The 27317-nt window shown below is 47.0% G+C and overlaps 3 protein-coding genes across 7 annotated transcripts in view; 1 reads left to right on the top strand and 2 right to left on the bottom strand.

Moving 5' to 3' along the window:
• LOC129523466 (putative STAG3-like protein 4) overlaps positions 1-3052 on the bottom strand; it is a 33607-nt gene extending 30555 nt beyond the window's left edge. Inside the window, exons 1-2 of one of the 5 annotated variants that reach the window (XM_063708131.1) lie at positions 2786-3052; positions 1438-1692 (exon numbers count right to left, since the gene is read on the bottom strand). The gene's annotated coding sequence lies outside the window, so the exon portion shown is untranslated. The remainder of the gene's footprint in view (positions 1-1437; positions 1693-2785) is intronic. The other 4 variants (XM_063708130.1, XM_055346997.2, XM_055346999.2 and 1 more) reach the window with 4 other exon arrangements.
• Positions 2622-13156, top strand: LOC115930131 (putative postmeiotic segregation increased 2-like protein 2). The gene is made up of 7 exons (XM_055347850.2): positions 2622-2855; positions 3111-3288; positions 6244-6378; positions 8357-8443; positions 8621-8723; positions 9911-10094; positions 11248-13156. The coding sequence occupies exons 1-7, from the start codon at positions 2622-2624 to the stop codon at positions 11332-11334; spliced, it is 1008 nt and encodes a 335-aa protein (XP_055203825.1). The 3' UTR covers positions 11335-13156.
• Positions 13157-18050: 4894 nt separating this feature from the next.
• Positions 18051-27317, bottom strand: LOC115933216 (speedy protein E2-like). The gene is made up of 8 exons (XM_055347005.2): positions 26749-27317; positions 25581-25799; positions 24025-24255; positions 22943-23001; positions 21639-21724; positions 19273-19591; positions 19046-19150; positions 18051-18193 (listed from the first exon to the last, which is right to left on the bottom strand). The coding sequence occupies exons 1-7, from the start codon at positions 26906-26908 to the stop codon at positions 19091-19093; spliced, it is 1134 nt and encodes a 377-aa protein (XP_055202980.1). The 5' UTR covers positions 26909-27317; the 3' UTR covers positions 18051-18193; positions 19046-19090.

Below are 27317 nucleotides of genomic sequence, written 5' to 3'. Positions count from 1 at the left end.
CTGGGTCCTGCAAAAAGTCACATCCTCAAGGAAGTGAGATTGAACACTAAACCTATAGGGCAGATGGCGACAGCAAGAAAACTAGCTTGTTATGACCTGAGGGTGCAGTGGAGGGAAAAAAAATAACTCCTCCTTGAGAATTCATAACCATAGTGAGCCCTCAGATCTGGATTTGCAGTCAAGATTCATACCACATACATGATCAGAATAATCTTTTTTATCTTTTCCTTTTGTTTTTTTTTTTTTTTTTTGAGACAGTCTTACTCTGTAGCCCAAGCTAGAGCGCAATGGCGATATCTCAGCTCACTACAACCTCCACCTCCCAGGTTCAAGCATTCTCCTGCTTCAGCCTCTCGAGTAGCTGGGATTACAGGTATGCGCCACCACGCCTGGCTAATGGCTAATTTTTGTATTTTTAGTAGACACAGGGTTTCACCATATTGGCCAGGCTGGTCTCGAACTCCTGACCTCAAGTGAGGCCCACCTTAGCCTCCCAAAGTGCTTGGATTATAGGCATGAGCCACCACATCCAGCCCAGAATAATCATTCAGATAATTAAAAGTGATTCAGGCTGGGAGCAGTAACCCAAGTAAAGTGAAACTCATGTTGCCCAGGCTGGTCTACCAAAAACAGAATAATTAGTCAGGCATGGTGGCACATGCCTATAGTCCCAGCTATGCAAGAGGCTGAGGTGGGAGGGTCACCACCTTGCCACTGAGGGAGGTCAAATCAGCAGGGAGCCGTGATAGCAACACTGCACTCCAGCCCAGAAAGAATGAGAACCTGTCTCAAAAAAAAAAAAAAAGAAAAGAAAAGAAAAGTGATTCTGGAGTGTCCCCAGGCAACTGTCAAAGCAACAGCAGGTTCCTCTCTTAAAAACCCACCTTTGGGGCCAGGCGCGGTGGCTCACACCTGTAATCCCAGCACTTTGGGAGGCCGAGGCAGGCAGATCACGAGGTCAGGAGATCGAGACCATCCTGGCTAACATGGTGAAACCCTGTCTCTACTAAAAATACAAAAATTTAGCCAACATGGTTGCAGGTGCCTGTAGTCCCAGCTATTCAGGAGGCTGAGGCAGGAGAATGGCCTGAACCCGGGAGGCGGAGCTTGCGGTGAGCAGAGATCACGCCACTGCACTCCAGCCTGGGTGACAGAGCGAGACTCCGTCTCAAAAAAAAAAAAAAAAAAAAAAACCCACCTTTGACCTAGGCCCCAAAGAATTCCAGCACATAAGAACTCCAGGGAAAATGAGTGGCTCACAATAAACCTAGTAAAACATATAAAGAAACAAGGCACTGACAAAATTATTTCACAAACACTTTAGATAATCATCTATCACAGATTATAAAATGACTACGTTTAATAAAATTTTAAAAATAAAAGAGGGAGAGAATGGGCTCAAAAAAAGAAATAAAAGACCAGGCATGTGGCTCGTACCTGTAATCCCAGCACTTTGGAAGGCCGAGGCGGGTGGATCATGAGGTCAAGAGATCAAGACCATCCTGGCCAAAATGGTGAAACCCCGTCTCTGCTAAAAATACAAAAATTAGTTGGGTGTGGTGGCGTGCACCTGTAATCCAAGCTACTCAGGAGGCTGAGATGGGAGAACTGCTTGAACCCGGGAGGCAGAGGTTGCAGTGAGCCGAGATCACACCACTGCACTCCAGCCTGGGTGACACAGTGAAACTCTGTCTGAAAAAAACAAACAAACAAAAAACAAATAAAAACCCAGACTATATTGTTTAGGGATACTTAGCTGACAAAATAATAGACACAAATAGGACATAATTACCATAAAAATCAGGACCTTGGGGGGGGTTGGGGGGAAGGTTTAAGTGGAAAGAATGGAGCGGTGACAATGTGTGTCAACCTGGGAGGTGGTGACCCTGGAGTTCGCTTTGTAATTCCTCAAAATGAGCATTTATGTGCTATTCACTTTTCACAGGGCAGAATCTCTGAACTAACATGTTTAAGCAGCCATACGAAAAAAAAAATTATTCTCAAAATGTCTCAAAAAAACAAAAATGTTACACATATACGTATAAAATATATACACATACGTATATATCTATATATATACGTGTGTATATATCTGTATATATACATACACGTGTACATATATATATATATATATATATATTTTTTTTTTCCTCGTCGGGCGCGGTGGTTCACGCCTGGTATCTCAGCGCTTTGGGAGACCGAGGCGGGAGGATTGCTTGAGCCCTGAGAGTCTGAGACCAGCGTGAGCAACATAGTGAGACCCTTGTCTCTATTTTTTTTTTTTGAGTCGGAGTCTAGCTCTGTCGCCCAGGCTCGAGTGCAATGGCTCGATCTCAGCTCACTGCAAACTCCGCCTCCAGGGTTCAAACGATTCTCCTGCCTCAGCCTCCCGAGTGGCTGGGATTACAGGCGCCCGCCACACGCCCGGCTGATCTTTGTATTTTTAGTAGAGACGAGGCTTCAACATGTTGGTCAGGTTGGTCTCGAACTCCCGACCTCAGGTAACCTGCCTGCTTGGGCCTCCCAAAGTGCTGGGATTACAGGCGTGAGCCACGGCGCCCGGCCCGAATAAATCTTTTAAAACATAAAGGTTTGGGTGAGTCCCTGGCCGGCCGGCACAAATGCCGGGGTGGGACCGCGAACCCGGTGGGACCGCGAACCGGATGGGACCGCAAACCGGGTGGGACACACTCGTTCCGGCCCGGGGGGACTCGGGCCAGCAGCCGGCCGCCGTGCGTGCGCACTTGGCGCGGGGTGGGGGGCAAGGAGGGGCCCGCGCTCCTACCTGTAGGTGGCCAACGCCGGGCGCTGGGCCGCCGCTCCTGCCTTGCACGTTAGAGAGCCAGTACATGCAGGTGGGAAGCTCCACACGGAGAGGCGCGCCGCGCCCGTGATAAGGCTTTACCTGGTACATCGGCATGGCGGAACCAAAGCAAGAGAGGGTGGCGCGTGCCAAACACCAACGCTCAGAAACCGTCCGAGGCTACGACTGGGGGTGGACATCTCCCTTGCGACCCTGCTGCGGTCGTTCGGAAAAAACGCAGTCCGGTGTGCTCTGATTGGTCCATGCTCTTTGACGTCACGGACTCGACCTTTGACGGAGCTAATAGGCGAAAAGGAGAGACGGGAAGTATTTTTTTCGCCCCGCCCAGAAAGGGTGGAGCACAACGTCAAAAGCAGCCAATGGGAGCCCAGGAGGCGGGGCGCCTGTGGGAGTCGTGGAGGGAACTTTCCCAGGCCCCGAGGCGGATCGGGTATTGAGTCCATGGAGCGAGCTGAGAGCTAGAGGTGAGCTGGGCTCGCGGTCTCCCTTCTCGCGCGTCCTCTTTGAGAACCACGGCGTTCCAACCTCCCTGGAAATGGGGGGAACATGGCCGAGGGGCGTGGCGAGGCGTGGAGGCCCCGGAGCGGCGTCCTCAGCACCCCAGCCATCCAGTGCTCCTTGGTTGCGCCTTGAGGCCGAGGCAGGCTCCTTCGGGGTCCTTGGCTGCGGGCAAAGGATTCGGCCCTGTAAGGAGCTGGGTTCGGCCTGTCCCAGACAGGCCCTGCCCACATCCCATCACAGGGCCGTGAACTTGAAGCCCTAGCGTGAAATCCCCATAGACTGAATGCATTTCCTTTCTACCTGTTCTCTCTCCCCTTTTATTTTTATTTTTATATTATTTAATTTTTAATTTTTTATTTTTGTAGAGACGGGGATTTCGCTATGTTGCTGAGGTTGATCTCGAACTCCTGAGCTCAAGCAATCCGCCCGCCTCGGCCCCCCAAGGTGCTGCAATTACAGGCCTGATGCACGCTGCCTGGCCTTTTTAAAAAATTGAGGTTATTTTGGGGAAGGTAGAGCGTCCAGACACATCCTAATTTGCATAGCTGCGCAGTTTTACAAAATGCAATGCATTTCTACCTGTTAGGATATGTGATTTCTGGCTGGTAAGCTACACCGAATCTTGGCTAGCACAGTTGCATTCCATGTCAGATATGTAAACACAAATTCGCTCTCTGCATTTAAATATATTAGATAGATTTAAGTAACTACATTTAAATGTATTCACATTTAAATACATTTTCGGTCTGTATCTAAATGCGCTCCCTCCTGAAAATAAATATCTGAAGTGGGCCGGGCGCGGTGGCTCACACCTATAATCCCAGCACTCTGGGAGGCCAAGGCGGGTGGATCATGAGGTCAGGAGTTCATGCCTAGCCTGGCCAACATGGTGAAATCCAGTTTCTACTAAAAATACAAAAATTAACTGGGCATGGTGGCGGGCGCCTGTAATCCCAGCTACTTGGGAGGCTGAGGCAGGAGAATCGCTGGAACCCAGGAGGCGGAGGTTGCAGTGAGCTGAGATCGAGCCACTGCAGTCCGGCCTCGGTGACACAGCAAGACTCCGCCTCAAAAAAAAAAAAAAAATCAGAAGTGGACTGTAGCCTATAGTGTGTTGCCTAATAAATTTATTTTTAGAGATACTTCTTTCAATTTTCTGTGAGGTCATCTGCAGTTTCACATGGTAGACAGACTTAGGTGAGATTCTTAGCAAGGTGGAATGAAGAGTAAAGAGGTTTGTTTATTTCACAAGGGTTTATTGAAGGCCTACGATGTGTTAAATGCTGTAGGAAATACCCAGTGATTTCTCTTTCATGGAGGTTTCCTGCCTTCTCTTAACAAGTTATCAATTAAACGGTTTACTGGAAATTGCTAAGTTAATGAACACACGGGATACATTCTTTGGATGAGTAGACATTGGTTGGGCAGAGGAGGAAGAGGAGAGCGGTTTAGAGAGAGACCTGCTTATACACTGTAGGGTCTAAAAGAGCTTGTGATGTTCAGGAAACAATTGTTCACTGTGCTACAATATAGGGGACGGCCGGTTGCAGTGGCTCACACCTGTAATCCTAGCGCTTTGGGAGGCCAAGGAGGGCAGATCACCTGAGGTCAGGAGTTCAAGACAAGCCTGCCCAACATGGTGAAACCCCATGTCTACTAAAAACACAAAAATTAGCCGGGTGTGATGGTGGGTGCCTGTAATCCCAGCTACTTGGGAGGCTGAGACAGGAGAATCGCTTGAACCTGGGAGGCGGAGGCTGCAGTGAGCTGAGATCATGCCATTGCACTCTAGCCTGGGCGACAGGGTGAGCACTCTCAAATAATAATAATAATAATAAATAATAATAATGGTGATGATGTAGGGGACTTGATGAAGGGAAAGGATTAGAGAGATTCTGAAAAGAAGGTAGTTTTGGGCCCAGTGATGACTAGATTTTAAATTTCATGTAGTAGGAAGTGGGGCACTAGTAAATTTTTAAGCAGAAAAATTATTTGACCAGATTTGTGATTTCAAAAATAGCTCTGGTGATAGAGTGGAGGATGGCTTGGAGCAGGGAATAAGGGCAGATAAAACTGTTATAAAACTCTTAAAGTTAGTACAGCAAGAACTTTGAGGGTCTTTGCTAAGACAGCAGCTGGCAGCTTCAGTTTGGAGTAGGGGATCAAAGGCAACTGTGTATAAGGAATAGTTATGTAACTGGTACCCAATTTCTGAGATGATTTTAACTTAAACATTGTGTATTTTCCAGCATACTGTTGGTTTTTCTAATTATGTGGGAAATTATGTTGCTTTCACTTTTTTTTTTTTTTTTCTCCTTACCCAGGCTGGAGTGCAATGCTGCAATCTCAGCTCACTGCAACCTCTGCCTTCTGGGTTTAAGTGATTCTCCCGCCTCAGCCTCCCGAGTAGCTGGGTTTATAGGCGCCCACCGTGATGCCTGCCTAATTTTTTGTATTTTTAGTAGAGACAGGGTTTCACCATGTTGGCCAGGATGGTCTCCAACTCCTGACCTCAAGTGATCCGCCTGCCTCTGCCTCCCAAAGTGCTGGGATTACAGGCATGAGCCACCCCACCAGGCCATGCTTTCAGGTTTCAAGAAAGACACCATTGTTGCCAAAGATTTTGGTAATTTGAGAGATAGAATGTATGTTTTCTCCATGTGGATCCTAGTATAATTAGATAGTAAGGATCTGTTGAATTTGAAGTATCTATCCAGAAGTATTTTGGGTACATGTTTAAGGATTGTAAAACAGTGTTTCTATTTCTGGATATAATAAATGTATTTGTTAATATAATAAATGAATAGATTAGACCCATAAACTATTTACAGTGTTGAGTCATTTCCCACAGTTAAAATCAGGGTGAGAATATATAGCTGAATACTTGCTTTGTTTCTTGTAACATTTCTTTAGTACAGAACCTGCTAAGGCCATCAAACCTATCGATCGGAAGTCAGTCCATCAGATTTGCTCTGGGCCGGTGGTACTGAGTCTAAGCACTGCAGTGAAGGAGTTAGTAGAAAACAGTTTGGATGCTGGTGCCACCAATATTGGTAAGTTTGGGAGAGTTTTAAGCCACAAGAAATGATCAGTGTATGTTGTTGTAGTCAAGAAACATTTGTTATTGAAATAAGACTATCAAGTGTTGATGTAATAATAAATTATTATTTTTAAGTTAAAGTTAGCACCTATTATGTGCCTAGTACTTAGCTAGGTAGTAATAATAATAACAGCTTTTATTGTGTTCTTATGGAGTGCCAGGCAGGTGTTATGCTAAGAATTGCACAGAAATATCTCATTTAATTTGCAGAATAGTTGGCCGTGGTGTTTCACGCCTGTAATCCTAGCCCTTTGAGAGGCCAAGGTGGGGGGATTGCTTGAGGCCAGAGTTCAAGACCAACCTGGCCAATTGGTGAGACCTCGTCTCTATTAAAAAAGTAAAGTAGGCCGGGTGTGGTGGCTCACACCTGTAATGCCAGCACTTTGGGAGACCAAGGCGGGTGGATACCTGAGGTCAGCAGTTTGAGACCAGCCTGTCCAAAATGGTGAAACTCTGTCTCTACTAAAAATATAAAAATTAGCCGGACCTGGTGGCAGAAGCCTGTAATCCCAGCTACTTGGGAGGCTGAGGCATGAGAATTGCTTGAACCCGGGAGGCAGAGGTTGCAGTGAGCCGAGATCGTGCCACTGCACACCAGCCTGGGACAGAGCAAGACTCCGTCTCAATAAAATAAAATAAAATAGGCGTGGAGTAGTGGCTCACATCTATAATCCCAGCACTTTGGGAGGCAGAGCAGGGCTGATCATTTGAGGTCAGGAGTTCAAGACCAGCCTAACCAACATGGTAAAACCCTGTCTCTACTAAAAATACAAAAATTAGCCAGATGTGATGGTGCACGGCTGTAAACTCAGCTCCTCGGGAGGCTGAGGGAGGAGAATTGCTTGAACCTCGGAGGTGGAGGTTGCAGTGAGCCAAGATCACATCATGCCACTCCATTCCAGCCGGGGTGACAAGAGCAAAACTCCATCTCAAAAAAAAACAAGAAAAAAAAAGAAAATAACAAAATAAAATAAACCTAAAAAATTATTAATCAGCTGAGTAACTTTATGAGATAGAACTTATTATCTTCATTTTACAGATGAGGAAATTAAGGAACAGGAAATTTCCTTTTTTTGAGATTATAAAGCTAATAAAATAGGATCCAGGAAGTCTGATTCCAGAACCAGTTGTCTTTTTTTTTTTTTTTTTTTTTTTGAGATGGAGTTTCGCTCTTGTTGCCCAGGCTATAGTGCAATGGCACGATCTCGGCTCACCGCAACCTCCGCCTCCCGGGTTCAAGCAATTCTGCCTCAGCCTTACGAGCAGCTGGGATTACAGGCATGCACCACCACACCTGGCTAATTTTGTATTTTTAGTAGAGACAGGGTTTCTCCACGTTGGTCAGGCTAGTCTGGAACTCCTGACCTCAGGTGATCTGCTCACTTTGGCCTCCCAAAGTGCTGGGATTACAGGCATGAACAACCACGCCTGCCCCCCTTTCTCCTTACTGGGTATGTTAAAATTATTTCTTTCAAAAGAAAAGCCTGGTCAAAGTGCAACGGTGTTAACCACTAATTGATCACAACCAGTTACAGATTTTTTTGTTCCTTCTCCACTCCAACTGCTTCATTTGACTAGCCTATGGACAAAAAAAAAAAAAAGAGGAAAGAAAAAGCTAAACTATTTAATCTGGGCTAGTAAATGGCCAGAAAGGGCTTTATAAAAATGAAATATACAAAATGATACTCGTACGTTTAACTAAAGGTATAGTTATGACTCTTCAATTTGCATATGTTATAAATAATATCAATATAAAAGCTTATAGCATGGGTCCATTTTTTTTTTTTTTCTTTTTGAGACGGAGTCTCACTGTCTCCCAGGCTGGAGTGCAGTGGCGCGATCTCGGCTCACTGCAAGCTCCGCCCCCCGGGTTCATGCCATTCTAGCATGGGTCCATTTTTAATAAATACATAAATATTTAAACTTTCTAGATCTAAAGCTTAAGGACTATGGAGTGGATCTCATTGAAGTTTCAGACAATGGATGTGGGGTAGAAGAAGAAAACTTTGAAGGCTTAAGTAAGTTGACTTTTTCTAATCCTATTATAAAATAATTGGGCCACATGTCTCAGAATTTTGAGTAACACTGTCTTGGGAAAGGCAAAAACAGTTTTTTAAGCCAGTTACTAGATATCATGTATATCCGTTGTTTTAGCACTTGAGGTATCTTAGTCCTTACTTTACAGTCTCTTTCAGCTCTGAAACATCACACATGTAAGATTCAAGAGTTTGCCGACCTAACTGAGGTTGAAACTTTCGGCTTTCAGGGGGAAGCTCTGAGCTCACTGTGTGCACTGAGGTGATACAATGTTTTTATCCATTCACTTGACCCCTTAGAAAAACCTCTCAGAAAGTTAATTGGAATCGTTATTATTTACAATTTTCTATCTCGGTATCTCAGCTTCTAGCTTCTGAATTCTGTTTTGTCTCACTGCCAATCTAAGTCCTAGTACTTCTGAAATGTGGGAAATGAATGAAATGAAGCAAATAGTATTGTTTAAAAAAAATGGTTACCCTTATTAGAACAGTAACTTCTCAATTTTAACATAACATATAGGTAATAAATGATAGTTACCATTGCTTTTCATCATCAAATTTTAGGGAAACATTTCACCAAAGCACTATTTAATTATAGCACAGATACTAAATTTTTATAATTATATTTAAATATATATATACATATATGTGTGTGTATATATATATACACATATATATGTGTGTGTGTATATATGTGTGTGTGTGTATATATATATATATATATATATATATATTTTTTTTTTTTTTTTTTTAGACAGAGTCTCACTCTGTCACCCAGGCTGGAGTGCAGTGGCACAGTCTCAGCTCACTGCAATCTCTGCCTCCCAGGTTCAAGTGATTCTCGTGCCTCAGCCTCCTGAAGAGCTGGGACTATAGCGTGCACCACCACTCCTGGCTAATTTTTGTATTTTTAGTAGAGATGGGGTTTTGCCGTGTTGCCCAGGCTGGTCTGGAACTCCAGGCCTCAAGTGATCTGCGCTCCTCGGCCTCCCAAAGTGCCGGAATTACAGGCATGAGCCACCGCACCCTGCCCTACATATACATTTTAATTATAATATCTTTTGGATTCTTTAAAAATTTTTTAAAAATTTTTTAATTCTTTAAAAAATTCTTTAAAACAATTTTATTTGAAGAGTAATAACAAAACAAATCTCTATTTGTGAATAAATAAACCTTGAGATCATTTATGGTTTTGCAATTCAACCTGAAAAATGAAATCAAAGCTTTTATCAAAACAAAGCATGTTTAGTGCTCTCTGTCTCGCTGTCTTTTAGATGCCAAACCTTAGATTTTATGATGATGACTCAACTGTTTAGATCTTGGTTATCTCAGAGGGATCATCAGCTTTTTAAGAAAGTTTTGAGAGAAAAGCAAGTGAAGAAAAGCGTAGTCAACGCTCAACATCACGGGTCTCTCACTGAACACACCACGCCTGGTATTCTCTCACAGCGATGTCACCATTTCTACCTGCCACGCATCGGAGAAGGTTGGGACTCGACTGGTGTTTGATCACGATGGGAAAATCATCCAGAAAACCCCCTACCCCCACCCCAGAGGGACCACAGTCAGCGTGAAGCAGTTATTTTCTACACTACCTGTGCGCCATAAGGAATTTCAAAGGAATATTAAGAAGGTACAGTAAATTAATCCTGGTTTTCAAGAGTATTGGTTAATGCACATGAGCAAAAGATTTACTAAAGATGTTTATTCTTCAGTTGATTCTCTTGCCATAATCTATTGAGAAATGCTTTATTTGCATTTCTCGTTAAAGACTTAACATTAAAGACTTAACTTTAGGGTGATTTACTTTTTTCTTTTCATCACATAGTGTTTATTAGGACTGGGCAACATAGTGAGACTCTGTTTCTATGAAAAATTTAAAAAAAAATTGACTGGGCGTGGTGGCATCCACTTGTAGTTCCAGCTACTTGGAAAGCTGAGGTGGGAGATTCACTTGAGCCCAGAAACTTGAGGCTGCAGTGAGCTATGATTGAGCCACTGTATTTCAGACTGGGAGACAGAGTAAGACCCTGTCTGGAAAAATATATAAACATATATATTTTTTATTTTTATTTTTTATTTTTATCTTTTTTTGAGATGGAATCTCACTTTGGCGCCCTGGCTGGAGTGCAGTGGCACGATCTCGATTCACTGCAACCTCCACCTCGCAAGTTTAAGCGATTCACCTGCCTCAGCCTTCTGAATAGCTGGGATTACAGGCGCGCACCACCACACCTGGCTCATTTTTGTATTTTTAGCAGAGACGGGGTTTCACCATGTTGTCCAGGCTGGCCAGGCTGGTCTCGAATTCCTGACCTCCGGTGATCCACCCACCTCGGCCTCTCAAAGTGCTGGGATTATAGGCATGAGCCACCATGCCTGCCTTATGTACTTATATTTTAATGAGACTATTTCTCTTGGTTTTCTGATAAATGAGTTACTGGAACCCTTATGAATCTGAATGCAAAAGAACAGCTAAATGTTATGTAATTGTTGTGTTTAAAAACCAGATTATAAAACTATCTGTATTATATGATTACAGTTTTATAAAAACAAAACAACGGCCTAAATGTGTATAGTATAAAGGCTGGAAGAGTCAGCACTTTCATGTTCTCAGCGGTTATCCTTGGATGTGAGATCTCATGCACTTTTTGCTCTCTTCTTTGTGCCTTTCCATTTTGTATGTGTATTTTTTACAATCTAAAAAGTTACTTAAACATATGCAGCTAAAAACTTTTTTTTACTCATAAAGCATTTGGTGCTAATTTTAACTGTTCTTTTTTTAGACAGAGTCTTCTCACTCTGTCGCCCAGGCTGGAGTGCAGTGGTGTGATCTTGGCTCACTGCAACCTCTACCTCCTGGGTTCAAGTGATTCTCCTGCCTCAGTCTCCCAAGTAGCTGGGATTATAGGTATGTGTCACCATGACCAGCTAATTTTTGTATTTTTAGTAGAGATAGGGTTTCACCATGTTGGCCAGGCTGGTCTTGCACCCCTGACCTCAAGTGATCTGCCTGCCTCAGCCTCCCAAAGTGCTGGGATTACAGGCATGAGCCACCACGCGTGGCCTTTTTTTTAAAGCTTTTTTGTAAGTCAGCTAGCAAGAACACAGGAAGAAATACTCAAATCTCCCTTACCCAGCTGGGGGCTATGTCAGGTTTTATAAGCATAGGGTAATGAGTTGTGATTTGATTGGATCTTGCAATAAAGTAATGCTGGGAGGTGTGATCTGACTGGATCCTGCCATGGGGTGACACCAAAACTCAATCTGATTGGATCCTGGCTCCTGCCATGGAGTGTCCAGTTCTTAAATCAGTCTCAGCTCTTCAGGCCGAGCTTTTAGTTTCCACTCCGTGGTTGCATGCTTGGTTAACCTGGGCATGCACAGGGTACATGCCCTTCAACCTGTGGGTCCATGGCAATTGAAAAACAACTGACAACCTCATTACATAAAAGTTGAACTGAGCCGGGTGCAGTGACTCACGCCTGTAATCCCAGCACTTTGGGAGGCCAAGGCAGGTGGAGGTCAGGACTTCAAGACCAGCCTGGCCAAAATGGTAAAACCCCGTCTCTACTAAAAATATAAATATTAGCCAGGTGTGGTGGTGCACCCTTATAATCCCAGCTATCTGGAGGCTGAGGCAGCAGAATCACTTGAACCTAGGAGGTGGAGGTTGCAGTGAGCTGAGTTCATACCATTGCACTCCAGCCTGGGTGACAAGAGTGAGACTCCGTCAAAAAAAAAAAAAAAAAGTTGAACCAGATTTGGTCTGATGCAGTTACAGATCTACAAACCTCACCCCCACCCTCCTGCCAACACCTTCCACTCCTGATTCTTGAGGGATTAGGGATGGAGGTCATGCTTCTGCTTCGACTTCATGCTGAGCAGGGCACTGAGTCCCCTAAAGTGAAAGGAATGAAACTCTTGGGCTTCTGAGTTCAAATGAGTTCTGGGGTCACCCGGAGTAGCTTGAAAGGCTGGTATTGTTGTAATACAAGCTGAAGGTGGAAGTGTTGGATCCTGGAGGACAAACAGCTCACCATCCATTTAAATAAATAGGACCAAAAAGTAACAGAACAGTGGCCACGAGGGGCCCCAACAGAGGAAGAAACCAGGTGAGGTGCGGTATAGTGGACTCGACTGCCTTCTAAATCTCAGTTGTTGGCCGGGTGCAGTGGCTCACGCCTGTAATTCCAGCAAAAGAAAAGCCGAGGCAGGGTGATCACGAGGTCAGGAGTTCAAGACCAGCCTGGCAAACATGGTGAAGCCCTGTCTCTACTAAAAATACAAAAATTAGCTAGGCATGGTGGCATGTGCTGTAGTCCCAGCTACTCGGGAGGCTGAGGCAGGAGAATCGCTTGAACCCGGGAGGCGGAGGTTGCAGTGAGCCGAGATTGTGCCACTGCACTCCAGCCTAGGTAACAGAGCAGGACTCCATCTCAGTCAATCAATCAATCAATCAATCTCAGCTGTTGAACTACCCTTGACATGGTTCAGCTCTGTATCCACACCCAAATCTCATGTCAAATTGTAATTCCCAGTGTTGTGGGAGGGACCTGGTGGGAGGTGATTGGCTCATGGGGGCCGACTTCCCCCTTGCTGTTCTCGTGATATTGAGTGAGCGCTTGTGGGATCTGGTTGTTTAAAAGCGTGCAGCCCTCCCACTTCACTCTCTCTGTCTCTCCTGCTCCAACATGGCCAGACGTGCCTGCTTCCCCTTCGCCTTCTGCCGTGATTGTCAGTTTCCTGAGGCCTCCCCAGCCATGCTTCCTGTACAGCCTGCAGAACTGTGAGTCAATTAAACCTCTTTTCTTCATAAATTACCCAGTTTCTCATAGTTCTTTATAGCAGTGTGAAAACAGACTAATGGCCCTTCTGGTTGAAGGAATGCAGCCATTCTGCTTATTTGACTATGTCCTTTCTATTCATCTCTATTTCCTGGGAGGTGTTTATCCAAGTGCACTAGGAGGTATTGGTGACCGCACAGTCCCCTCAGTGTTCTGCTAGTAAATAGTTGAAGGTTGATCATTGATCTCCTGCGTTTTCAGTCTGGCATGGAAAAGTCCCCGTGCAACTGGTAAAGATATCAATAAGCACCAGGAGGTATCTAAATCCACCAGGAGCCATAGGCATCACGTTGACGTCCATTTACCAGTCTTCCCTGGCAAGATTCTTCTGAATTGTGCTGCCTTGGCCAAAAGAGGTATGGGAGGGGCTGGGCGCAGTGGCTTGTGCCTGTAATCCCAACATTTTGGGAAACCAATTCAGGTGGATCATTAGAGGTCAGGGGTTCAAGACCATCCTGGCCAATATGGTGACATCCCATCTCTACTAAAAATACAATAAGTTAGCTGGGTTTGGTGTTGGGTGCCTGTAATCCCAGCTACTCGAGAGGCTGAGGCAGGATAATCACTCGAACCTGGGAGGAGGAGGTGGCAGTGAGCTGAGATCGTGCCATTGCACTCCAGCGTGGGCAACAAGAGTGAAACGTCGTCTCAAAAAATAAAAAAAAAGTCCGGGCGTGATGGCTCACACCTGTAATCCCAGCACTTTGGGAGGCCAAGACGGGTGGACCACGAGGTCAGGAGTTCAAGACCAGCCTGTCCTAGATGGTGAAACCCTGTCTCTACTAAAAATACAAATATTAGCTGGGCATGGTGGCATGCACCTGTAATCTCAGCTACTCAGAAGTCTGATGCAGGAGAATTGCTAAAACCCAGGAGGGAGAGGTTACATTGAGCCGAGATTGCACCACTGCACTCTAGCCTGGGCGACAGAGCAAGACTCCGTCTCGAAAGAAAGAAAGAGAAAGGAAATTCCCCAGGGAAGTACCTCAGCTTATTTCATAAACAGGTACTGAAGGAAGCAGAGGCATGTGGAGGACTTCCCCACCTCATGCAGCTATTTGGGTCGTGGCATCTGAAATTTATTATTTCAGAGTCACCCCTTTGATGACCTTAGCAGTGAACTGCAGTCATCTGTTTAGGCCTCTCCATGGCCCACGTCAATGCCGGTATTTCTGTTTGTTGCACATTTGATTTCCTTGTTGTTGGCATTTAGAAGGCCCCCCGTTTCCCAGATCACACCACGGGCATGGACCACAGAGATTGCATCTTGTGAGTCTGTAGAAATGGTCAAGGCCTTGTCCTCTCTTAGGTCCAGAGCTCAGGTTAATGCAGATTTTCCTGGCCATCTGTGCTGAAGTCCCTGTGGGGAGGCTCCTGGCTGGTTTCCTGTAGGTAGACAGCTATATGTCCTGCTCTTCATTGGCTTCTTTTTATGAAGCTCCTGCCATCTACAAAACATGTCTCCCTTCTTGAATCACATCTCTGTTATTGAAACTCTAGAAGTCGACCGGGCATGGTGGCTATGCCTATAATCCCAGCATTTTGGGATGCCAAGGCGGGTGGATCACCTGAGGTCAGGAGTTCAAGACCAGCCTGGCCAACATGGCGAAACCCCGTCTCTAATACAAATACAAAAATTAGCCAAGCATGGTGGCCACTGTACTTCAGCCTGGGCGACAGAGCAAGACTCCATCTCAAAAAAAAAAAAAAAAAAAAAGAGAAAGAAAGTATCATGCTTTTCTGCATTCTGTGAATTGTTTTAGTGAGTTATCGAGCTTGAGGGCATGGTGGGAACCTCCAAATTTGCAGCCAGTTGGTGAGAAGTACATGTGGTCTGAGGACACCCAAGCTTGCAGGTGTGTCTAAAGCGAGGGCAGCCTAGCGGGGGCTGGTGGCCTTAACCTGTGGCATTTGAGGTAACATCAGGGAGTTGACATCAGAATTGCATCACATAGGCTGGGCGCGGTGGCTCACGCCTGTAATCCTAGCATTTTGGGAGGCCAAGGTGGGCAGATCACGACGTCAGGAGATCGAGACCATCCTGGCTAACACAGTGAAACCCCGTCTCTACTAAAAATACAAAAAATTAGCCAGGCATGGTGGCAGGCGCCTGTAGTCCCAGCTACTCGGGAGGCTGAGGCAGGAGAATGGCGTGAACCCAGGAGGCGGAGCTTGCATTGAGCCAAGATCACGCCACCGCACTCCAGCCTGGGTGACAGAGCGAGACTCCATCCCCAAAAACAAAACAAAAAAAAAGACAAAAAACAGAATTGTGTCACACAGGCCAGATGCAGTGGCTCATGCTTATAATCCCAGCAATTTGAAAGGCAAGGTAAGAGGATCACTTGAGCTTGAGTCTGAGGCCACAGTGAGCTATGACCACACCACTGCACCCCAGTCTGGGTGACAGCACAAGACCCCAACTCCAAAAAGAAAAAAGAAAAATCACAAAGAATTGCATGGCAGAGTGCCTGTCTTTCACAGCTTTAACTGCTGCAGGAACTTTCTTTTTTTTTTTTTTTTTTTTTTTGAGAGGGGGTGAGGAGACACAATCTCTGCTAGTGATTCTCCTGCCTCAGCCTCCCAAATAGCTGGGATTATAGGCGTGCACCACCACGCCTGCCTAATTTTTGTATTTTTAGTAGAGACAGGGTTTCACCATGTTGGCCAGGCTGGTCTCAAACTCCTGCTGGGATCATGGGCGTGAGCCACCACGCCCGGCCACCTTTAGAGTTTTCTTACCACCTGGTTTTCCTCTCTCAATATCTTTCTCTCATTTCCTGCCTTAAAACTCTAGCTTGGCATCTGGGCGCAGTAGCTCATGCCTGTAATCCCAGCACTTTGGGAGGCCGAGGTGGGTGGATCACTTGAAGTCAGGAGTTCGAGACCAGCCTGGCCAACATGGTGAAACCTTGTCTCTACTATTTTTACAAAAGTTAGTCGGACGTACAGACGGGTGCCTGTAGTCCCAGCTGCTTGGGAGGCTGAGGCAGGAGAATTTGTTTGAACCCAGAGGTGAAAGTTGCAGGGAGCCGAGGTTGTGCCACTGCACTCCAGCCTGGGAGACAGAGCAAGACTCTGTCTCCAAAACAAACAAACAAACAAACCAACCCTGTAGCTTGAGCCTTCTCTTCTATTGTTTTTCTTTAAAAAATAAAAATTAAAAATAGATGTAGTTGCTATGTTGCTGAGGCTGGCCTCAAACTCCTGGCCTCAGGTGATCCTCCCGCCATGACCTCCAAAACTGCAGGGATTGTAGGTGTGAGCACTGCACCCAGCCTTATGTTTTTTTCTACATAAAAAACAGCACAGGATTATCTTCCAGAGCTAATAAATATGTTCAAATAACCACAACCCCATTAAGGAAAAATATCACTGGGCAGCAAATAATCAATCCAGACCAATATGATCACAATTGCTGTGAAGGTGAGAAAAGTTCATTTTTATTATGTTTCCCCAAGAGACGCACTCTATTGTCCTCTTGAAAACACACAGCTCATGTCCTCCTTTAGAACACACATCCTCTTTAAAGTAACATACAAACATGCCAAAACAAGGTAAAAAATTACATCTGAATTCTCACATTTCAAACATACATGAAATATCAAAAATTTATTTTTACAAGAATTTAGGGGAACTACTACATAGCTATAAATGTAATATATATGTTAACTAAGTATCATAGATAAAAACCATGCTCTCTTCAGCAGCACGTGTAATAATAGATACAAAGATTGAAAGGTAAAAGATTTAGGATGAAAAGAATCCTCTCTTAAAAAGGAAAACAAAATTATATGTATGTGTATATAGCAGTTATAACACCCATCACACAGCTTTATAGAAACAGCATCTATTCAAAAATACCAGTATTTCCAAAATATTTAAAATATTTAAAGTAATAATAATATTTAAATAAATAAATATATTTAATAAATATTTTAATAAATAAAATAATATTTAAATAATTCTATACCCATGTTTTTCAAAATAAACCAATAAAATAGATAGTATATATTAGACGTGTTAGTATATATATCTGAGACATGTTAAAAATCACAACTGAATGCTCACAATTCAGTCACAAACCTAAACAGCAAATAAAAATTTCTATCACCAGAATGATGTTTTTTTCTGGTGGGGAACTACCAATAGCTTTAAATAGAAGAGATTATTATGGAAGTATCATAGATAAAAAGAGTGCTCGCTTCAGGAGCACATATAATAATACAGAAACAAATTTAAAGATAATAAAATATTTAGGATAAAAAGAATTGTCTCTTAAAAATGATAAGAAAATTATCTTTATGTATATATAACAACTATAACTCTCATCAAAAAACTACAGGAACAGCATGTTTTCAAAAGTACAACAATTTCCAAGCTATTTGAAATAAATCTATGAATAATTCAATGGCCAACATTTTCCAAACAAACCAATAAAATGCAGAGTGTGCATGAAGCTATCTGTTACAATCTGTGGCACTGATATTTCACAAAAGAATTCTGTGCCAATCTGAGCCCCTGCATTGTGCCTTCAAATGCTCCTGGACTGTGGCAACCAAGTCCGTAAGAAACAGGACCTCCAGGTTCCGCCCCAGGGAGGTTGGAATTCAGCAATATAAAAAGGGTGGTGGTGCCGCAGGAAAGGTGGAACTGGAAACACTCCTGGTTTCTTGCTTTTCTCCAAGGACTCCTAGAAGGACCCCACCCCCCTCCCCCTGCTCCTAGGAGGACAACATGATCACTGTATTCAGCTCCATCAAGAATGGTCCAGGTTCTTCTAGATGATCTGCACAAATGGTTCCTCTCCTTCTTCCTGGTGTCTGCCATTAGCATTGGAATAAAGTTCCTGCTGAAAATCCACATCTCCCCTGGGTCCGGTGTTCTGGAAGTGAGAGAGACGATGTCACACTTCAAGGAGGCAGCTCTCTAGACAGGAAGGTTATTCACATCCCATGTCAAGTCTAGAGTTCAGAGCAATTGAGAAATGCAATTTTATCTCCTGCCTTTCATTCTATACCCTGCTTCTGAACCATCGTGTTCAACTGTGAAACTCACACTTTGGTGACCATGACTCCAAAACTCACTTAATACACCCAAGGTCAGCCCCAGTGATCTGCTTCATAGCAAGGACTTTGGGTGGGTCTGCCCAGGGAGTAGGGCACCCTCAGAGAATGTGGCTTTGGACTTCATCACAGCTGGGGCCTTTTGTGTCACTTAAGATCTAAACTTGTAACCATGCTAGATGTGTTTCTAATGTGACAACATCACGAACCACGAGTCCAGAAGCCTAATCCTTAATCCTACCTCCTCATGATGAAGTCTCATGCTCTGTGCTCAACGTGGTTAGCTGCACAAGATGTAAACCAAAGCTTCACTGAACCCTCGACCCAAATCGGTAACTCAAGTGTGTCAATCGTAATGAACCTCCCCAAACTCAGTATTTATGATTATTTTTGAGGCAGGGTCTCACTCTGTCACCCAGACGGAGTGCAGTGGCAGGATCAGGGCTCCGTGCAGCCCTGACCTTCCAGGCTCCAGCGATCCTCCCGCCTCAGCCTCCTGAGTAGTTGGGAGTAGAGATGCGTCCCACATCGCCTGGCTAATTTTTGTATTTTTGTGGAGAGCGGATCTCGCCACGTTGCCCAGGCTTGAAGCCGGATCAAGCAATTGGGTTCTTCGGATTTCCGAAATAGACCCCAATATTCTGCCTTTACCCCGGAGGATGCAGATGTACCTTCTCTCAGGCCGATGACCTCAGGCCTCCACGGTCCCTGGAGCTCTAGGAAAGGCGAGCGCGATCTCGCGCCCACACCCAGTGCTCTGGGTCATAAGCCTGGATCTGGAAAAACAAACGCCCTTTGAGAAGACGGGGACTCGCCAGGATACCCCTCTCTCCCCTCATCCAGCCTCCAGCCCACCCAATTCCTCCCCACCTCCTCCACCTCCCCAGGCCCCACTCACCTCCTCCAACTCCTCCGGGGAAACCCAAGCCCTGCCGCTCATGGAACAGAAGAAGTGGAACCGACGTTTCTGGAACAGGACTATCTGAGAGCGGTTCTTCCTGGCCGTCGGGTTCATGCAACGGCGTAACTGGAACCGACGCTTACGGACCAAGGGTATGCGAGAGCGGTTCTTCCTGGCCCTCGGGTTCATGGAACGGCCTAACTGGAACCAATGCTTACGGAGCAAGGGTATGCGAGAGCGGTTCTTCCCATACAGGAAGTGGAAGATGTTTTGTTTGGAGTCCTCGTCGTCTTCCTCCATGTCATTGGCCAGGTAGCTGAGGACAGAAATCAGGTTGCTGCTCAGGGGCACCACCAGGAGAGGCCTCCGGCTGAGGTCAGCTTCCCAGAGAGGAAGGTAAGGGACCGTCCCTAGCTCAGGACTGGCACCCACCCTGCAGAGAGCCATGCCTTCCTCAGGAGGGCTCTGCTGGACAGAGACCTGATCAAGGGCGTCTCCCACTCCTTCAGGATGGAGACAAAAACCCAACTGGTGGCCGAGAGTGGTGGCTTACGCCTGGAATCCCAGCACATTGGGAGGCCAAAGCAGGAGGATCACTTGAGGCCAGGAGTTTGAGACGGGCCTGGGCAACATAGCAAGACCCTCATCTCTATTAAAAATATAAGAAATATGCCAGAAGCGGTGGCTCATGCCTGTAATCTCAGCACTTTAGAAGGCTGAAGCAGGTGGATCGCTTGAGACCAGGAGTTGGAGACCAGCCTGGTCAACACAGAGAAACCCCATCTCTACTAAAAATACAAAAATCAGCCTGGTGCGGTGGCACACCCGTTAGGCCTAGCTACTCAGGAGGCTGAAGCATAAGAATTGTGTGAACCCAGGAGGCGGAGGTTGCAGTGAGTTGAGATTGGGCCACTCCATTCCAGCCTGAGAGGCAGAGCAAGACTCTGTCTCAATAAACAAACAAACAAACAAACAAACTGTCCAGGTGTGGTGGCACAGCCCTGTAGTCGGAGCTAATAAAGAAGCTGAGGTGGGAGGATCGCTTGAGCCCAGGATATGGAGGCTGCGGTGAGCTATGATCTCACCACTGCACTCCAGCTTGGGGGACAGGGCAAGTCTGTCTCAAAAAAATAAAAGAAATTGAATACATTGATATTTTGCCAGGACCCTGCCTTCTACAGGCATCTAGTCTAATGGGACTGGGAGTAATCAAGGCAGATGACCTAATCCCAGTGTCCAGGATGTAACTAGAGAGCTACGGGCATGCAGAAGTTGGAAGATGAGGGAAGGCATCACAGAGGCTGTGGGGTGAACTGACTTCAAGGAATGGGTCCTTCCCTTCAGAGCCACATGTGTGTGGGACACCCAGACAGAAAACACAAACACAAAGTCGAGTGGAGGGCATTTGGAAGGAGCAGTGAAGCCGAGCCAGGAAATACCAAGATGGCGAGCCAGTGTGCTTGTAGAGATTGTAGAGAGGGTAGAATTGACACTGTGGACCCTGGCCTCAATAGAGAAAGGCATCAGCTAAGGAAGTTGTTCAGGTGGGCAGTGAGGTTGTCGTGCTTTGGAAAGATGTTCAGGCTGCACTAGGAAGACCCCTGGCTTGGGGAGAGACTCCAGGAGACCCCAGTGGGGAGCATTTGACAGTGGATTCGAGTGATGCGAGGGGGACCTGAACTGTGGCCTCTGTCATGGGAACCCAGAGGAGGTCGATGGCGTTTGTGGTTGATGTGGGAAGGAGAGAGAGAGAAGAACCAGAAACGTCTGCTTGCTGGAGGAAGCGGCATGTCCGCTCCTCCACTCCTTTTCTTTTCCCCTTAGGAGCGGTTTATGTTTCCTTTTGTTTTGTTCTTTTATTTGTACACTGGCATTGGAGTTTGTTTTTTTGGCTTTTTTTTTTTTTTTTTTTGAGAAAAAGTCTCACTCTGTCACCCAGGCTGGAGTGCAGTGGCTCGACCTTAGCTTACTGCAACCTCCACCTCCTGGGTTCAAAGGGTTCTCTTGCCTCAGCCTCCCGAGTAGCTGGGATTACAGATGCACACCACCACGCCCAGCTAATTTTTCTAGTTTTAGTAGAGACGGGGTTTGGCCATTGTTGGCCAGGCTGGTCTCGAACTGCTGACCTCAGGTGATCCGCCTGCCTTGGCCACCCAAAGTGCTGGGATTACAGGCGTATGCCACTGTGCCCAGCCTGAGTTTCTGTTTAGAAACAACAGTCTATGATAGTATAATCCTCTCTTTTTTGTACACAGAGTAAAGAGGACAAATAGGTGAAAGAATAAACGAAAGGCTGGAATCCCACTTCTCCCGCTGTCCCAGGGCATTGGATATTGACGGATAGGAGGCAGCAAACCACTCACAGAGCCAGGAAGAAATGAATGCGTTGGTATAGCCAGCAGGGGAAGCCGGCCCGGCTGAAATACGCTATGACCATAGCCAGGAGATACTGATGGAGAGAAAGGAACACAGAGAGGGAGAGGTCACATCTTGGAAGAGGAAGATTGTGGAGAGGGGGAATGAGGGTCTGGGGAGGGGCTGCCCATCAGAGAAGGGACCTCAGTGTTGGGGTGACTGTACTCATTTGGAAATTGCGGGATGGAGGGGTATTCGAAGGTTGGATGCAAATCCGAGAAGCCAGAGGAAGGGTTTTGGGTGATGCTCCCAGGATGGTGGGCTCCGATGGGATCTTTGGAGGGGGTGTGTCTAGGTTGGCTGGTGTCAGGAGGGTCTTTTGTGTGCCAGGCAGAGAACTGTCCCGAAGAGCTGAGAGTAGAGGGGCCAGGAGCTTCAGGGCTGTGGCCAGACTGTGGCCCAGAGCTCAGATCCCAAAGGACCCATAGGAGAGGCAGGGGCCACTCATTCACTCTGCAAGAAACCAGCAGAATCCTGAGGGAGATGCTGACAAATCATAAAAAGACCAAGAATAGCTGGGAGTGGCGGCTCAAGCCTGTGATCCCAGTACTTTTTGAGAGGTGGAGACAGGAGGATCATGTGAGCCCAACAGTTCGAGAACAACCTGGGCAACATAGTGAGACCCTGTTTCTACAGACATTTCAAAAATTAGTTGAGCATGGTGGCATGTGCCTAGTCCCAGCTCCTCAGGAGGCTGAGGAAAGAAGATTGCTTGAGCCCAGGAATTAGAGGCTGCAATGAGCTATGATCATGCCACTGCACTCCATCCTGGGGAGCAGAGCTAGACTCTGTCTCACAAAAAAAAATTTGTGGGTGCCAAGACTCAAGACCATGGGAGCTGGCCGGGCACAGTGGCTGACGTCTATAGTCTCAGCACCTTGGGATGCCAAGGCGGGTGGATCGCCTGAGGTCAGGTGTTCAGGACCAACCTGGCCAACATGGCAAAACCCCGTTTCTACTAAAAACACAAAAATTAGCCAGGCGTGGTGGTTCATGTCTGTAATCCCAGCTGCTTGGAGGCTGAGGCAGGAGAATCGCTTGAACCCGGGAGGCATCGGCTGCAGTGAGTCAAGATCGAGTCACTGCCCTCCAGCCTGGGCAACAGAGCAAGACTCTGTCTCACAAAAAAAAAAAAAAAGACTGTAGGAGCATCTGGTGGGAAGTGGTGGAGGGAGAACTGTGGGTTTGGAAGCTGCACCCTCCCCCCAGCCATGCGTTGGAACAGGAACAGTTACGTGGAGAACAACCTTACCTTGTCCGACACCCTCAGATCTTTGTCCCAGGCCAGGAATCTTTTAATGACAGGATCCTCTGTGATTAGAGAGCAGATGTCAGTGTGAGAAGCAGGACAGGGTTTCCGTGGGAGCAGCAGGGCAGCGAGGAGAAGTGTGCCTCCCGGGGGGAGGTCTCAGGATTGTGGCCGCGGGTGAGGTGGATGGGAGAGGGGAGAGTGACTTTCACTGGGCAAGGGAGAGAGGCTCCTGCTCTGAGACTCCCCTGAGAAGAGGCCGAAGGAGGCCCTGGGTGTGAGAATCTACAGGATGTAGAGCTGGGAATCAGTCAGGACCCCCTCCAGCAGACACGGAGGGACCACTGCAGAGTCATAAAGGAATTCCCATCATTTCCTCATGAGACAGTCACATCAGGGTGTGACCATGGCCTTGGTATCTCCCACTATGGATGGAGACACTTAGGTTTAGAAAAGTCAGTAAGAGACATTAAGTTTCAGAGGGCACAGCTGAAACCACTTTCTTTGTTTATTGATTTTGTTTTTCTTTATTTGATTTTTATTTATTAATTTATTTTGAGACAGAGGCTTGCTCTGTGGGCCAGGCTGGAATGCAGTGGCCTGATCTTGGCTCACTGCAACCTCTGACTCCCGGGTTTAAGCGATTCTCCTGTCTCAGCCTCCCGAGTAGCTGGGATTACATGCATGAGCTACTGTGCCCAGCCTTGGTTTTTCTTTTGAGACAGGGTTTTGCTCTGTCACCCAGGCTGGAGTGCAGTGGTGTAGTCATAGCTCACTGCAGCCTCAAAGTCCTGAGTTCAAGCAATCCTCTTGCCTCAGCCTCCCAACGTGCTGGGATCTCAGGCGGGAGCCACTGCGCCTGGCCCGAAACCAAGCTTTCTTATCCCAAGTGCTGACCTTTATCAAGTTGACCTTATCCTTTATCATCTCCTAAGTGTCCCTCATGAGTGATCACTTCACATTCCTCCCACATGGAGAGCTCACCCACTGGGGCATATTTTTCCCATTGGAAAAGTGTAGTTATTGGAAGTTTCCTGTTTTTGGAAAGAACAGGATTGGAGGTGCTCTCTGGGGTGTCCTCCTACCAAGCAGCCTGTTGAAGGCCTCGTGGTGCTCAGGGAGCACGAGCGACACTCGCCGTCGCTTCAGCTTCATCTTGAGGCCACACAGCATCTCCGCCACCCAGATCTCCTCAGGCTCAGGGGCGAGCACCTTCCGTGGCTCCTCCTCCAATGACTCCTCAGATTCATCCCACCATTCCATCTTCCTTTTCCAGCAAAAGGAGCTACGCGGGGGGCTGGGATCTACCCCAGGGGCTGAGTAAAGAAACCAGGCCACGGTGTAATGCTTCTGCAGTTGATCACACTAGAGCCCGACCCAAAACCCCAAACCACTCTCCATCCTCCCCAGCCTCGCAGACTGCTGGCTTCTCCAAGCCATCTTTCCTTTTGTCTGTCTCCTCTGCTGAGCTCCATGTGCCGCTCCTTCTCCTCCCCATTCTCCCGTTTCTCTGTCCTCAGAACACTTCCTCATATCCTTCCCTGGTCCCTGGCTCCCTGAGTCCCTTTTTTTTTTTTTTTTTTTTTCTTTGTTGTTGTTGTTGTTGTTGTTGTTGTTGAGAAACAGTCTTGCTTTGTGGCCTAGGCTGGAGTGGAGTGGTGCGATCTTGGCTCACTGCAACCTCTGCCTTCTGGGTTCCAGTGATTCTCCTGCCTAAGCCTCCCAAGTAGCTGGGATTACAGGTGCCCACCAAAACGCCCAGCTCATTTTTGTGCTTCTAGAAGAGACAGGGTTTCACCATGTTGGCCAGGCTGGTCTCCAACTCCTGGCCTCAAGTGATCTGCCTGCCTGGCCTCCCAAAGTGCTGGGATTACAGGTGTGAGCCACTGCACCCTGCCTCAGTACCTCCATCCATTCTTCCCACACACCCTCCTCACGTGCTCCTTCCTGACTTCTGGGCCCTTTTGTTTTTTTTTGTTTTTTTTTGAGACAGCGTCTCACTCTCTCACCCAGAATGGAATGCAGTGGCGCTATCTTGGCTCAAAGCAACCTCTTCCACCTGGGCTCAAGCGATTATCCTGTCTCAGCCTCCCGAGTAGCTGGGATAACAGGCATGCCTGGCTAATTTTTGTATTGTTAGTATAAATGAGGTTTCGCTATATTGGTCTGGTTGGTCTCGAACAACTGACCTCAAGTGATCCACCCATCTCAGCCTCCCAAAGTAATGGGATTACAGGCATGAGCTACCACACCCGGCCTTCGTTTTTCTTTTGACACAGGGTTTTGCTATGTCACCCAGGCTGGAGTGCAGTGGTGCAGTCATAGCTCACTGCAGCCTCAAAGTTCTGAGTTCAAGCAATCCTCTTGCCTCAGCCTCCCAACGTGCTAGGATCTCAGGCGTGAGCCACTGCACCTGGCCCGAAACCAAGCTTTCTCATCCCAAGCGCCAACCTTTATCAAGTCTAGCCTAGTCCTCTATCGTCTCCTAAGTGTCCCTCATGAGTGATCACTTCTGAGTCCTCCTGCGTGGAGAGCTCACCCACTGGGGGCGTATCTTTCCCATTGGAAAAGTGTGGTTATTGGAAGTTTCCTCTTTTTAGAAAGAACAGGATTGGAGGTGCTCTCTGGGGTGTCCTCCTACCAAGCTGACTGTTGAAGTCCTTGTGGTGCTCAGGGAGGATGGGTGACACTCGCTGTTGCTTCAGCTTCATCTTGAGCCCACACAGCATCTCCACTACCCAGGTCTCCTCAGGCTCAGGGGCGAGCTCCTTCTCCGGCTCCTCCTCAGATTCATCTGACCGCTCCCTCTTCCTTTTCCAGCCAAGGGACCTACATGGGGGGCTGGGATCTACCCCAGGGGCTGAGTAAAGAAACCAGGCCACCGTGTAATGCTTCTGCATCTGATCACCTTAGACCCCGACCCAAAACCCCAAACCACTCTCCATCCTCCCCAGACTCGCAGACTGCTGGCTTCTCTAAGCCATCTTTCTGATTTTCTCCTCTGCTCAACCCCATGTGCCGCTCCTTCCCCTCCCCATTCTTCTCTCTCTCTGTCCTCCGAACACTGCTTCATGTCCTTCCCTGGGCCCTGGCTCTCTGAGTCCCTCCTTTTTTGTTTTGTTTTGTTTTGACACAGAATCTTGCTTTGTCACCCAGGCTGGAGTGTAGTGGTGCAATCTCAGCTCACTGCAACATCCATCTCCTGGATTCCATTTATTCTTCTGCCTCAGCCTCTCAGGTAGCTGGGATTACAGGTGCCTGCCATAATGCCCAGCTCAATTTTGTACTTTTAGTAGAGACAGGGTTTCACCATGTTGGCCAGGCTGGTCTCAAACTCCTGGCCTCAAGTGATCCACCTGCCTTGGCCTCCCAAAGTTCTGGGATTACAGGTGTGAGCCACCCCACCCAGCCTGAATTTCTCCATTCTTCCCACACACCCTCCTCAGGTTCTCCTTCCTGACCGCTGACCCTTCTTTTCTTTCTTTTTTTTTTTTTTTTTTGGAGTGCAGCAGCGTGATCTCAGCTCACTGCAACCTCTTCCTCCCAGTCTCAAGTGATTCTCCTGTCTCAGCCTCCTGAGTAGCTGGGATTACAGGTGTGCACCACTACCACTTTGCTAATTTTTATACTTTTAGTAGAGATGGGGTTTCACCATATTGGCCAGGCTGGCCTTGAACTCCTGACCTCAGGTGATCCGCCCACCTCGGCCTCCCAAAGTGCTGGGGTTACAGGCGTGAGCCACCGCACCCGGCCCCCTTCCTTCGTCTTAGTCAATCCTATCCCAACTCTTCTTCCACCAGTCCCCTCACCTGATGGTCCCAACACTTCATCATCCACCACCTCCTGGAGGGGGTATCCCGAGGTGCTCCGCTGGGGACTCTGCTCATTCTGGGGGTGCGGTTGACGGCTGGTCATGATTTTTCCCGTAATCTGTCCCCTCTTATGGAACCTAGTCTCCGTTCTGTCCATGGCCTTCTTCTGGACACTGCTAGGATCCAGAAGAGTATGTTATCAATTCTCAAGCCTAGGAGAAGTCAGGAGTGGAGAACAGCTCTGAGAAGATACTGTTGTCCAACTGATCTCCAGGCGCCACGGAGTCCGGTCCCTCCAATCAGGAAGGTCGGAATCTCTGATGTCATCGTCCGTGCGAACCTGGCAACCAGTTTGAAAAAAAACACATGTAACTGCCAGGCTGATCTCTTGTCCTGGAGATCCTGGGTGAATGGTATCTCCTGCCACTGTCCCAACCTCAGACCATTGTCCAAAAGCATCTTCAGGGACTCCACATCCCTCTGTTCCCTGTCCCAGCAGAGGCTGTGTCCTCTCCACTCAAAGCCTGAAGCATGTTGGGGTCTCTTCGTCTCTGTACATGCCCATT

Source organism: Gorilla gorilla, chromosome 6 (genome assembly GCF_029281585.2).
Source record: "Gorilla gorilla gorilla isolate KB3781 chromosome 6, NHGRI_mGorGor1-v2.1_pri, whole genome shotgun sequence".
In the NCBI taxonomy this organism is placed as follows: domain Eukaryota; kingdom Metazoa; phylum Chordata; class Mammalia; order Primates; family Hominidae; genus Gorilla; species Gorilla gorilla.
Note: the sequence above shows the minus strand (reverse complement) of the source record. Positions and strands in the feature narration are given on the sequence as shown.